General features: G+C 45.8%; 1 protein-coding gene across 1 annotated transcript in view; it reads left to right on the forward strand.

Annotated features, from left to right (window-relative positions):
- The window catches only part of MAPK8IP1 (mitogen-activated protein kinase 8 interacting protein 1), an 85,414-nt gene that overhangs the window by 36,893 nt on the left and 33,463 nt on the right, over nucleotides 1-15,058 (forward strand). Inside the window, 2 exon segments of the mRNA XM_044270190.1 lie at nucleotides 7,138-7,204; nucleotides 7,206-7,253. Of these exon segments, the coding sequence (XP_044126125.1) occupies nucleotides 7,138-7,204; nucleotides 7,206-7,253 (115 nt within the window).

The following is a 15,058-nucleotide window of genomic DNA, read 5'->3' on the forward strand; positions in this document are numbered from 1 at the left end:
AATGGGTTTGCAATTCCGGAGATGCGGAACAGAGTCACGGAACGTGGTGTTTCTTTTCATTGTTCCGCATCGCAAATAAATATGACATGTCTTATTTTTTTGCGGTGCGGACAGACCATGGACCCATTCAAGTTGAATGGGTCTGGCCCGCTGCGCGGATGTTGCCCGTACATTGGGGACCACAATTGCGGTCCCCAATGCACGGAACGGCTGCACAACGGCCGTGTGCATGAGGCCTTAAAGGAAATCTGTCACCAGAATGTCTTGTAGTTCTACCTCAGCAGAATGTAATGATACCTTTCACTTAGCGATCTGTTGCCTCATTCTGGAGAAAAAGTTCTTTTAAGGCCTCTTGCAATTTGCGGCCGCGGACGTTCCGTGCAATTTGCGGCCCCGGACGGATCGAGACCCATTCAACTTGAATGGGTCCGTGATCTGTCCGCACTGCAAAAAAATAGAACAAGTTCTATTTTTTTGCGGTGCGGAGGCACGGACAGAAACACCACGGAAGCACTCCGTAGCGGTTCTGATCCGTGCTTCCGTTCCGCATCTCCGTGATCTGCGATGCGGAGTGGACACGGGCCATTGCCCGTGTATTGCGGACCCGCCGTATGCGGGCCGCAATACGGCCACGGGCGCACAACGTTTGTGTGCAAGAGGCCTAATCCATATGCAAACGAGAAGTCAAGTGCACTCAGGGCGGGTCCAAGCCACTCTGTGCACTATTGCGCCTCCTGCCAGCCCCTCCCTCTTCTCCTTGATTGACAGGGTCAGGTTCCTGCATAGTCACCGCCTGGCCCTGTCAGTCCAGAAGGAGACATAGGGGCTGGCGTGAGGCGGATGGCGTCTTCTCAGGCCCCATGTGGTCAGTGGTAGAGGTTTCGAGCACTCCCTCCATTTATACACTCATCTGCCCCACACGCAGGAAATGTCAGATCATATTCTCATCTAATTATTTTGCAGTTACTGTTTCCTGGGCTAAAATATGTAATTAATTGTGCGGTAAATACATTTCTTAATAAAGCTGAGTTAATTCAGTTGGAAACGTTTGAGAGTTTGCCCTAGATAGAAAAAAATTATGCAAATAGTTACAAAAACAGACAAAAACAAACATCCTGTATTTAATGTATGATGTTAAAGGGGCTCTCCGAGTGTTTAATATTGATGACCTATCCTCAGGATAGGCCATCGGTATCTGATCGGTGGAGGTTCGGCAAACCCGTCGATCAGCGCCCTCTCGATCGCAGATTACCAAGCACAGCGCCCTCCATTGGATAGCAGCTGTGCTTGGTATTGCAGCTCAGACCCTTTCACTTGAAGGACATCTGACTGACCAACGTGACGTCACTGGTCTAAGAAGAGGCCGCTGCACTCTTGGGTCTTCAAACAGTTGATTGGTGGGGGGTGGTGGGAGTCGGACCCCCCCCCGACCAGATACTCATGAACCTGAAAACTAAACTGGAAACACCAAAGTGTGGCGCCATTTAGCAAATGTAGGTTTAGAGAAGTTATCTGTGCCTAGCCTTACAGGGAAGGGGTGGGGGGTGACATGCCAAAAAGGGGTGTGGCTTCACAGGAAGGGGTGTGGCCTAAGACACAATTGTAGTATAATTAGTATAAAGCAGGGATGCCCAGCGTGCGGCCCTCCAGCTGTTGCAAAACTACAACTCCCAGCATGCCCGGACAGCCTACAGCTATCAGCCCACAGCAGGGCATGATGGGAGTTGTAGTTTTACAACAGCTGGAGGGCTGCAGGTTGAGCATCCCTGGTATAAAGTTAGACAAAAGTGTCGGCCATGCACCACACCTATCATCCAGCCCGGGCCCCTATGATAAATCCGGTGCAGGTCTACACCCCGTCTAAGCTTACACCATCTATAAGACTAATAAATCTGCCCAACATTTCCAATAGGGACTATGTAGAGAGTGTAAATGGTCCCAGCACTATGCTCTGAAGAACCCCTAATGGAAGTTGGAGGAGGGATAAGGAGAGTGTGTGCAAATTGAAGGTGATAATTCTGAAGGCTATCCTCCATCTATACAGAACATGCGCACAACCCGTCCCTTTAATCAAGTTTGACGACCCCAGTTATGGCTTCTCTATACAGCAATCGGTACAGTTATGGCTTCTCTATACAGCAATCGGTACAGTTATGGCTTCTCTATACAGCAATCGGTACAGTTATGGCTTCTCTATACAGCAATCGGTACATCCGTATCGTCGGTTCCTATAAGTCAACATCTCATTTCATTACCATGTATTAATCTTCCCGTTTGTGAAGCGTCCAGCTTAATTTAAAAAATTGAAAAAACGCTTTTGTCTTTCGAGACCAAATGTCTTTGTCGATAGAAATAAAATATCATCTTATCGCGTCTTTCAAAAATTGATTCCACGGCCAAACTGTGTGTGAGGCAGAGGTGTCCGTGCAATCTGTCGGCCTTGCTGTAAATAAAGAATAGACGGTTATATAAAGTTATTCTATTGGTTTCAAGGAAAAATAAAGCAAATATGACATATAATAAAACAATGGGAGAATATAGTGTCAGTCCTTGAGGTCTAAAGCTATAGAGAATATGTCATGTTTCACATCAGCGTCTTGCATTTCGGTTTTGAGATCCGCCTGAGGATCCCAAAACCGGGGAAAAACGCGTCAGTTTTGTCCCCATTCATTATCAATGGGGACATGACAGAACAAACCAGACCACGATGCATTGCGTTCCGGTTTGTTCAGTTTTTTTGACCGGACACAAAACCGCTGCGGTTTTATGTCCGGCATGTGAAACTGAACCGGCATGAAAATCTATGTAAGTCAATGGTGCCAGGTCCGGTTTGTTCAGTTTCTATTTAATACAACCGAACCCGGACAAAACGGGTGCACCCGGATGTATTAAATGAAACGGAAGCGTTTTCTTCAGGTTTTGATATCCTGTGCCGGGTCTCAAAACCTGAATGAAAAACGCAGAGACAAATAATATCCCCAAAAAATGAAATCCTTAAAGCATTTCTGCTACTTCATGGTGATATGACTTCACTCTTACGAATGCATACATAGATGCGTTATTATTATGCATGCTCGCAACATACATAGGTGCAAATAATATGCATGCTCATGCCATACGTAGATGCACTCACAGGCATGCTCACACCATACATAGATGCACTCACAGGCATGCTCACACCATACATAGATACACTCACAGGCATGCTCACACCATACATAGATGCCCTTAGACATGCTCACACCATACTTAGTTGACCATACATAGATGCACTCACAGGCATGCTCACACCATAACATAGATGCACTCAGGCATGCTCACACCATACATAGATGCACTCACAGGCAATGCTCACACCATACATAGATGCACTCAGGAATGCTTACACCATACATAAAGGCACTCACAGGCATGCTCACACCATACATAGATGCACTCACAGGCATGCTCACACCATACATAGATGCACTCACAGGCATGCTCACACCATACATAGATGCACTCACAGGCATGCTCACACCATACATAGATGCACTCAGGCATGCTCACACCATACATAGATGCACTCACAGGCATGCTCACACCATACATAGATGCACTCACAGGCATGCTCACACCAGACATAGATGCACTCACAGGCATGCTCACACCATACATAGATGCACTTAGGCATGCTCACACCATACATAGATGCACTCACAGGCATGCTCACACCATACATAGATGCACTCACAGGCATGCTTACGCCATACATAGATGCACTCACAGGCATGCTCACACCAGACATAGATGCACTCACAGGCATGCTCACACCATACATAGATGCACTTAGGCATGCAGGCATGCTCACACCATACATAGATGCACTCACAGGCATGCTCACACCAGACATAGATGCACTCAGGCATGCTCACACCATACATAGATGCACTCACAGGCATGCTCAACCATACATAGATGCACTCACAGGCATGCTCACACCAGACATAGATGCACTCACAGGCATGCTCACACCATACATAGATGCACTTAGGCATGCTCACACCAGACATAGATGCACTCACAGGCATGCTCACACCATACATAGATGCACTCACGGGCATGCTTACGCCATACATAGATGCCCTTAGACATGCTCACACCATACATAGATGCACTTACAGGCATGCTCACACCATACAAAGATGCACTCACAGGCATGCTCACACCATACATAGATGCACTCAGGCATGCTCACACCATACATAGATGCACTCACAGGCATGCTCACACCATACATAGATGCCCTTAGACATGCTCACACCATACATAGATGCACTCACAGGCATGCTTACGCCATACATAAATGCCCTTAGACATGCTCACACCATACATAGATGCACTTGGGCATGCTCACACCATACATAGATGCACTTACAGGCATGCTTACACCATACATAGATGCACTCACAGGCATGCTCATACCATACAAAGATTCACTCACAGGCATGCTCACACCATACATAGATACACTCACAGGCATGCTCACACCATACATAGATGCCCTTAGACATGCTCACACCATACATAGATGCACTCACAGGCATGCTCACACCATACATAGATGCACTCAGGCATGCTTACACAATACATAGATGCACTCACAGGCATGCTCACACCATACATAGATACACTCACAGGCATGCTCACACCATACATAGATGCCCTTAGACATGCTCACACCATACATAGATGCACTTGGGCATGCTCACACCATACATAGATGCACTCACAGGCATGCTCACACCATACATAGATACACTCACAGGCATGCTTACGCCATACATAGATGCACTCACAGGCATGCTTACACCATACATAGATGCACTCACAGGCATGCTCACACCATACATAGATACACTCACAGGCATGCTTACGCCATACATAGATGCACTCACAGGCATGCTCACACCATACATAGATGCCCTTAGACATGCTCACACCATACATAGATGCACTCACAGGCATGCTCACACCATACATAGATGCACTCAGGCATGCTTACACAATACATAGATGCACTCACAGGCATGCTCACACCATACATAGATACACTCACAGGCATGCTCACACCATACATAGATGCCCTTAGACATGCTCACACCATACTTAGTTGCACTTGGGCATGCTCACACCATACATAGATGCACTCACAGGCATGCTCACACCATACATAGATACACTCACAGGCATGCTTACGCCATACATAGATGCACTCACAGGCATGCTTACACCATACATAGATGCACTCACAGGCATGCTCACACCATACATAGATACACTCACAGGCATGCTTACGCCATACATAGATGCACTCACAGGCATGCTTACACCATACATAGATGCCCTTAGACATGCTCACACCATACATAGATGCACTTGGGCATGCTCACACCATACATAAATGCACTCAGGCATGCTCACAGCATACATAGATCCATTTATAGATAAGTTCGCAACATAAATAGATGAATGCATAGGCATGCTCTCATAATACATAGATGCAATGATAGGTACAACTCACAACATACCGTTCTTGAATGTACATGCTCACACTTACATGTGTACTAAATACATACTTATATATACTGTGTGTGTGTGTGTATATATATATATACACACATAAAGATGTGCCCAGCAGTAGGCAGCAGCTGGAAGTAGTCCATTCGATAGCAGCTGCATAAAATGTGCATAACTAGGAGCTAAAAGCTGTCAGGATGCAGCGGATCAGCCAGTGCTTCATCTGATGTGATGCCACTGTCATAGGATGTACACTGGGGGGAAACCAGTGCAGAGAAAAATTATACACTATAGCAATAAACGGGTAATATTGTGCAAATTTACACATTTCTTGCCTTCCTTCAGATGCAGGACCAAGGCAGCTATCCTGAGCCCAAACTGAAATAGGCCAATGGTAACAGTCCCTGATCTAATACAGTAAATAGGACATCACTGCTAGTGATGAACAGGAGGTTCCATATTCGATTTCGATGAAATTCGTGAATATTCGCTAGAATATTCGTTTCATATTCGTCGAAATCGAATATTCGCCATTTTTCTAGTTATCGCGATTAATATGCGATTTAAATAATTGCGTATTGCGATTGTAACTTAAGGCTACTTTCCTATTGGTTTGATATCTAGAATTAGCGAAGATGACGAACATGACAAATGTATTCGTCATATTCCTCAAAACGAAGATAACAAAGTATTCGCCATCTTTGTTCTAGCAATCAAATAGGAAAGTTGACTATAGAGACAGCTAAGTTTAATTCGCTATGCGATTATATTACTTTGCTTTTTTTTTTATAAATAGAATAATTATAATACTTGATAATTATTATAATTATTCTATTTATAAAAAAAAAGCAAAGTAATATAATCGCATAGCGAATCAAACTTATGTAGCTGTCTCTATATTAACTGTCTAAACTTAGCTGTCTCTAACTTTCCTATTTGATTGCTAGAATTAGCGAAGTTGACGAATATGGAGCTAAAACGAAGATGGAGAATACTTCGTTATCTTCGTTTTGAGGAATATGACGAATACATTCGTCATATCCGCTAATTCCTACCAAGCCAACCATAGTAAATCAGGTCCAAGTTGAAATCGCAATTCGATTATTATAACTTGAATTACCGGTAATTGAATTGCGATTTCAACGTAATTCTCAAATCCGACAGAACATTCTAGTATGGAGACGTTCCCATGGTGATGGGGACGCTCCATGAGCACGGAAGTCGGCAGAAGCGGCAACGGGCACTGACTGGAGCAGCCAGGAATCCTAAGGACAGGTAAGAACTACTTTAGGGAAGTGGAAAAGAAAAAAATATAACAATAAAAAAATAAACGAATATTTGAAATATCGAATTTGATAGCACTATATTCTAAATATTTGCGAATTAGCGAAGTGCCGATATTCGCTCACAAAAAATTGATATTTGAATATTCGCGCTCAACACTAATCACTGCGCATTCGGATTACAAAATCTTATGATGTATAAATCTGGCGTGTTCCGAAGAGCAGACTTTGCATTGAGGTGTTCTGAATCTTCACGGTCGTGTGCATGATGCTAATTGTGTTTCTGCTCCACCAGGCTCACACATGATATTACCCTGGAGGAGTTTGAAGATGAAGATTTGTCGGAGATTACGGAGATCACATGATGAATGTGGAATCAGTTTGCACTGTAATGAAAGTCGGCACTGCAAGGTGAGTTAGCGCAAAGACAGACGCACTATAGGCACACAGATATACACACCCGTGTTCACGGATTTATGTGCAAAGTAATTGTTAGAGCCGTTTAAAGCTGTCCCTAGAGAGGAGATTTGATGTTCCTCCTCTGCTGTCCCCTGGGAGTCCTATGAATGGAGCAGTAGCGTCCATACTCCACGATCACGTCATCCATTCAGAGAACTTGGGCCCCCTTTCTCAACTCTTTAAAGAGGTTTTCCAGGAAATAATTATTTTTAAGCAAGTGCAGCAGCCTGCCCCCCGAAACTTAGGATTCGTACTTACTCCGGTCCTCTGCATTGCCTCTGATGCCTCTATGTCCAGTCACTGCACAGTTAAAGGGGTATTTTCATCTCAGACAATGGGGGCATATCGCTAGGATATGCCGCCTTTGTCTTATAGGTGCGAGTTTCATTGCTGGGACCTGCACCTATATCGAAAACTGGAGCTCCGAAACTGGTGAAGGGTGCACTACGCATGCGCAGCCGCCCTCCATTCATTTTCTATGGGGCCGCCGCAAGTGCTTGACTATTTCTGTCGGGCCCATAGAAGTGAATGGGAGCAGTGGCCGGTCATGCGCGGTACGCTCCCATACACTTCTATGGAGAGCCGGCTTGGTGGTGGCCGGACCGGAGTCCTCCAGCCACCACTTTGCGGGGCTCCGTTCCTGATATAGGTGCGGGTCCCAGCACCTATCAGACAATGGTGGCATATCCTAGCGAGGTGAGACAACTCCTTTCACATCTGGCGCTACATGGACATGGTCACATGCACGCTACAGTCAATGACTGGATTCAGCGATGATGTGGCCTCAAGCAGCACGCAACCACTGAATCCAATCATTGGCTGGAGAGGTGCATGTGACTATACTCCTGCACCACTGCAGGAAAACAGTGTGGGGAGCGGAATATGGACCCAGCAGAGGACCAGAGCTGCATGGAGCATATAAGTCTGACTCTTTTGTTATAGGGGGAAGGCTATAGGCACTTGCTAAAAAATCATGACGGGGGTATTGGTTATATGCCGTTCGCCCCTTCCCCTACTTACACATCCCATTATTAACCTCAACCAATAACCACCAATACATCCCGCCTCTCCTTACACAAATAAGACTCTGACCACCAACTGGAAATGTATTGGCCACAGCAGCCGTTTATTAACATCAATACATAAATAACCATAACTTCCCAACCAAGAACAACCTAACGGGGGGGAGGTCCTTGAAGCCCCAAAAACCCGAGCTGCCGAACCGGGGAGAGCCATTTTGCTTCCAGCCGTTACCCCCAGCTCAGAAGCACCACAGAATGGCCCCCTCGATCCACCACAACAGCTCGCCCACCATGGGAGTCCAGCCCCAATGTAACCAACTCCAAGGACCCCCCCCCGCACCACAGCCGCCATGACATGCACAACCCTATTGACACACACACACGTCCATTTCCAATCTCCCCAAAATAGGGAGGGTGGGTGGGAGCTTCTCTCTTTTACCAAAATGGCTACCATCTTCTCCCTCCCTCCTGTATTTAACCCCCCTTCACTCCTCCCCCTTGCTTAAACTATCCAATCCGCTTCCCCACGGTCCCCTAACCAACCCACTTCTCCCCCTCCCCACCGATCTTATACCTTCCGGGGCTCCCTAAACCAAACCCCCCGTCATGTGGGCCTCCCCTCAAGGGCTCTGCCCCCCTTCAGTCCGGCCATTGCCTTATTTCCGGAAATCCCCTTTAAGCTTTGTCTGGTGTTGTAGCCCACCTTCACTCAAGTGAACGTCTGATCACTGTGATAGCATGTCGCAAGGAAAAAATGTCCAAGCATACCAACCACAATTAGTAAGTAGAAATGAATGTACATGCATATCATACTCAGATAATACAATAATACGCAGCATTGTCCTATCCTGCAGCCAGACTCAATTAGAAGCCCTACCTATGAGCTTTAAAGGGCATCTGTCAGCAGATTTGTTTGTTTGTCCGCATTGTGTGGACATTACTCCTAGAGGCTCTGCTCTCTCTGCAACTGGCGCACCTTCTGCACTTTGACAGGTCCAGGCGTGATCATGTTTATACTACCTGGCCCTGTCAATCAAAGTGCAGACAGAGCAGCGCCTCTAGGTGCAACGGCAACGCCCCCTTTGCCCCTAGAGTAAGTCATCAATATAAGACGGGCGGAGGTCCAACTCCCGGGATCCATGCTGATTAGCTGTTTAAAGGGCATCTTGTACCTATGACACTGGCTGACCTGTTACATGTCCACTTGGCAGCTGAAGAAATCTGTGTTGGTCCCATGTTCATATGTGCCCGCATTGCTGCGAAAAATGTAGTTTGATTATATGCAAATGAGCCTCTAGGAGCAACGGGGGCGTTACCGTTACTCCTAGAGGCTCTGCTCTCTTTGCAACTGCCATGCCCTTGGCACTTTGATGAACAGGACCAGGCAGTGTAAAAGTCATCATCCCTGGTCCTGTCAATCAAAGTGCAGAGGGCGCGACAGTTGCAGAAAGAGCAGAGCCTCTAGGTGTAATGGTAACGCCCCCGTTGCTCCTAGAGGCTCATTTGCATATATTATAACCTAATTTTTCTCAACAATGCGGGCACATATGAACATGGGACCAACACAGATGCCTTCGGCTGCCAAGCGCACATGTAACAGGTCAGCCAGTGTCATAGGTACAAAACTGCTGACAGATGCCCTTTAAACCCAGAAGGACCCTTAAAGAAAAGATTAGGGTTACTACAAACATCAACATGAGTTATGGAAATGGCCCTTGCCCAACAGTTTATTTGCCCTTAGCAGGTTTATGTAGAAGCGTCAAGAATATGTTCATAGTACATCCTTCAGTTCAGTCCCCAAGAGCATACGTACCATAGAAGCAGACCCCTGTACGTTTGCCATAGGGCCTTTGGAAAGAGGTGGCCCAACCATGGTTGGTCATGGCTCCAATCTTGCGTAGTGAGAACCAAAATAAGAGGGTTATAAATTAATTCAAGGTTCATGAAAACTGTCCTGGGCTCCAAAACCCAACATCCTACTTGGGGTCTGGTGTAATCCTTGCTAAGGTCTCCCTCTTCTATGTACTCTCCTGGCTGGTGTATTTCTTTAGCTATCTACCTACAAAAACCACAGCTAGTTGATACCAAATTTTATACCTTTTTTTTTAAAAATTAGATAAATCACAAATATAGGAAAAAATCTATATAAAAAATGATGAGTATAGAGAAAAAAATGAGGACGACATGACTGGACAGCATGGTTAATGTAGTTCAGGATTCTCGTAATCAGACACTGGCTAGGTAAACCCCTAGGCCAGTATTGGTGAACCTATGGCAGGGGTGCCAGAGGCGGCACTCAGAGCCCTCTCTGTGGGCACCTGCGCCCTGAAAAAAGTCTATGGTGTACCAATATGGCTTAGACTTTACCTGCCATTCATCAGCGCAGGGCGCGCTATGAACAGCGCAGGCATCGCACACGTCATCAGAAACCGCGTGAGATTTTGCACTGGTGTCTTCAGCCAAGATGACCGAGGCGGCCTCTTTGTGCTCAAATGGATGAGGTATTTATTTATTTTTTGGCGATGGGTCTGCGCACACAATCTGACACTGATGGCACTGATTGGATAATGTCAGATTATTCAGGGACACCCCATCCCCCAACTGGTAACACCCCTCTGGACCTTTATTGCAAACTGCTAGCAATTCATTCATAACTTAGAGCAGGAATAATAAAGGAATGGCACAATAGAGCCATACAAATAGAAACTCCAGAATTTTTATTACATGGGGGATGCAAGTAGTTAGCAAAAGTGACATGTCAGGAGAGGACAACCCCTTTTTAATCGATGCCCACATGGTCAGTCTACCCCGAGAGCAATGTTTAGCTATCGAATTAACCCATTCCTGTATTTGGCATTTACATGACCTGATAGTTTTTGATTATCAAATGTTCTGAATTATAGGTCAGTCAAAGCATTTTTTTAATCATTGGTTATCCTCAGTCTTCTGCTTCTGGCAACACCAGAGTCCAAAGTATTCAAGTAGTTCTGTGCCAGCAACAATTGCCAACATTTCTGGATTATCAGATGCCACGGGAAAGGGAGCGCCTTCTGCTCACATGACCCCTTTAAAGCTGACTGAATGATATAGCATTAATGCCGAGATGATCTGCATACATCAGGCTAATGTTCCACCTGAGGCACTGCCATCTCTGGCAGGAACAGAGTGGTGATTCCCTTTTCTTTGGTGCCTAAACTTCATTACATATGCCATCCATATGGCACTTCGGAGCCCAGCAGATGTCACAGGGTTTTCTGAAGCTATCATGTGTTGTTGCCAGCAGACGCCAAGATGAGTCTAATGGGGTGGCAGATGGGTGGTGACCACTCTTAGCCTCACTGTCTCCAGGACCTACAGGATCTTCACCTCTTGAACCCTATTGTGACAAAATATCGTTATAATCTGTAGGTAATTAGGCTGTAACGTAAAGTCAATTTCGAAAGATTTGAGAATGAATAAGCTTATGCAGGCTATGTGAATAAATATATTTACTAAGTGATTAAATATACAGTAACACAAAGAAATCACATACAGAATAATAAAAAAATTAAAATAAACATCACTAGCCTAAATGGGGTGGAGACTCCATCGATCATGCTATAACCCATGGCTGTATACCCTTTATAACACATGACCGACACCCCAGGGTATACAAGAGAGATAGGGTAATCATACTCACATCCTACCTAGGATGAAGGGCCTGGTGGAGTCTGCTAAGAAAATATGGGTCATAATGTTTTAATCTGTTAGCCCCTCTTCCAGTGTGCAGCACACATGTCTCTGAGATTACTCAGGTATGTGGTCTTATCAGCACAATGGGGGATCGGTACTATCTCTAACCCACTTCATTACAAAGGAAACTTATAAAACTATTACACAAAGTATTAAACAAAATTAAAAAGGAGAACCAATCAGTCACTTAAAAATACCCTTATAATTCAAGGCAATTGCCAAATTTAATCAGATTACTGTTTAAAGATGTAGCACAGCCATAGGGGGTTTAGCAGGTGAAACCTGGTTTGCAATCTTGGTAACAGGTACTACCCTCATCATCCCCACTAATTGCCAGGCCACACCTGTACTTTTCAGGCTGAATCTGTACATGCTATTTGTTTCAATTACCATGTACTAGCAGTGTCGGGCTCAGGTTCTTGGGGCCCACCAGAGGAAGTTATTCTCGAGGCCCAAGCCCCATGCCATCAATAAAATTTAATAGGTTTGGAATAAAAAATATAGGGGCACATTTACTAAGGGACTTGCGACAGTATTGTGTTGCACAGCTGGCTTTGCACAGTGTACGCCAGTTGGGCATGATAGGGATGGGGGCATGTTGGGGGTCTCCAGCCCCGGCAAATTAACTTACATTTGCGCCTGGATAAATTATACAGATCTTACAGCAGCGCAGAGGAGACTGACATAACTCCAAAGGCAGCTGTAAATGGGTCTTTTTTTTTTCTCCTGGATCTTTGGTGCCCATTATGGTATCCTCTGATACTCTGGTGGGCCAGTCTGACCCTGTATACAGGAGCGCATGGGGTGCACCACCAATGAGGCCAAGTAAGGCCTCGGGCAGGACCAGGTAGAGACAAGAGAGGGTCAGTGGAAGGGCCATGGGCAATGAGCGCTTTCATTGTGGCAAAGGGGTTAGGTTAAGAAATTGGCATTGGGGAGGGGATCAGTTTTCGCCTCAGGCAGCAGAAAAGCTAGGTGCACCCCTGCAAGAGCGGGCCAGCAAGTACAGGTGCAGCCCAGCAATTTGAAGTGATCTGCATGGGGATCCTGCTGCCAGACCTCATCGTGCACGGACAGCCTTAAAGGGGTTGTGCAAGAATGGGGACGGGGGAAGATTTTGGTAAAACACTCCAGACACACACACATAATTTACCAGACCTGTAAAGGTAGCTTTACTTACCTGCTTCTCAATGCTGGCTCCCCGCTCCTTCTTCTCCTGATCTTTGGTGCTCCTCTGGGCTCCCTCAATGTAAACCTCTGGTTTGACATCACCGCAGCCAATCACTGGCCGCGGCAGTGACCGGTTTTGCTTATGTCATGACAAATGGTCACATGACATAAGGGCATCTGCTGCGGCCAGTGATTGGCTGCAGTGATGTCAAACTGGATGTTTACAATGAGGGAGCCCAGAGGAGCATCGCAGGCCTGGAGGAGAAGGAGCAGGTAAGCAAGCTTCCCTTTACAGGGCTGCTTAAGTGGGGGGAGGGGAGTTTGCAAAAACTCCCCCATTCTTGCACAAACCCTTTAAGGCCTCATGCACACGACCGTTGTTGTGTTCCGTTCCGCAAAATGGGGTTCCGTTGTTCCGTTGTTCCATGATCCCTTTTTGTTTCCGTGTGTCTTCCTTTATTTTTGGAGGATCACCAGACATGAAGGAAAGTAAAAAAAAGTCTAAGTCAAGTTTGCCATCCAAATGATAGGAAAAAAACGTATGTGGACGTGTGGACGCGGATGACAATCTTGTGTGCCCCCGCGTTTTTTCACGGACCCATTGACTTGAATGGGTCCGCAAACCGTTTTCCATGAAAAAAATAGGACAGGTTATATTTTTTTGACGGACTGAAACCACGGATCGCGGACGCGGATGACAAACGGTGCATTAGCCGAGTTTTCAACGGACCCATTGAAAGTCAATGGGTCCGCAGAAAGTCACGAAAAACTGAACAACGGATACGGAATGAAACAACGGTCGTGTGCATGAGGCCTAAGGGTATGACTACACAGCGCTGTCGTATCGCAGTTTTGAAGCAGTCGAGTACCTGCGGCCATATAGGCAGAGTGGGCACTAATAAAACTAATGAAGACTGCACTGTTTAGTAGGGCCGCATTGGTAATGCCACACAGCCCCTTCAATTCCGCACAGCCGTTAACAAGGCAGTCTTCATTGGTTTAAATAGAACCCGCTGCGCCCTGACGGCTGTGCGGTTCTAGACCGTAGCTGAGCCGCGCCTAAACTGCAACACGAATCCGCAGTGTGGTCGTACCATAAGAAAGTTTTGGGGATTTATATTAATGAAGTTTAATTAGCTTATAAATAAAAGGTTTTACAGCTTTCTAATATCCTTTTTGTGTTTAAATTCCTCACCAATTTCAGTGTCTGTGTTTGCTGTCAGTGAATGAGAACACTCTTGTTTACATTCAGAGGTAGCAAACTTTAACCCCATCCTTCAGTTACAATGGTATCCACTGTGAGTGAAACAGCCTGGACTCCAGACTGATACATTGTAGCAACTAAGTGGACTCGTGTATCTCAGACCTGGGCAGGACTAGCTTTGTGTAGGGTTCTCATACTGACCGCAAATGAATGGAAATGAAGTATATGCTGACCGTTGTATAGCATTTCATGTATACAGTGATAAATCTTCATATACAAAGAAAATTTACTTGAAATTTTTGTTTCCCGTAGTCCGTAGGCGGCACAGAACAAATAGGGGGAAAAACTAATGTGTTCTGTGCTGCCGCAGGACGTCCAGGAAATCCTAAATTTCTTTAAAGAGGTTCTCTGTTTTTTATTTTTTTTTATATTGATGACCTATCAAGGTCATCCATATCAGATCGGCGGGGGTCCGACACCCGGCCAGTTGTAGGAGGAGACGGCGTGCGCTGTGCGCACATGTCATCTCTCTTCCTGCTCACCACTGCATGTCTATGGGACAGCAGCAGCGGACAGGAAGAGAGAAGGGCGACGGCACGTGCGTACAGCGTGCGCCGTCTCCTCATACA

Source organism: Bufo gargarizans, chromosome 10 (assembly GCF_014858855.1).
Source record: "Bufo gargarizans isolate SCDJY-AF-19 chromosome 10, ASM1485885v1, whole genome shotgun sequence".
In the NCBI taxonomy this organism is placed as follows: domain Eukaryota; kingdom Metazoa; phylum Chordata; class Amphibia; order Anura; family Bufonidae; genus Bufo; species Bufo gargarizans.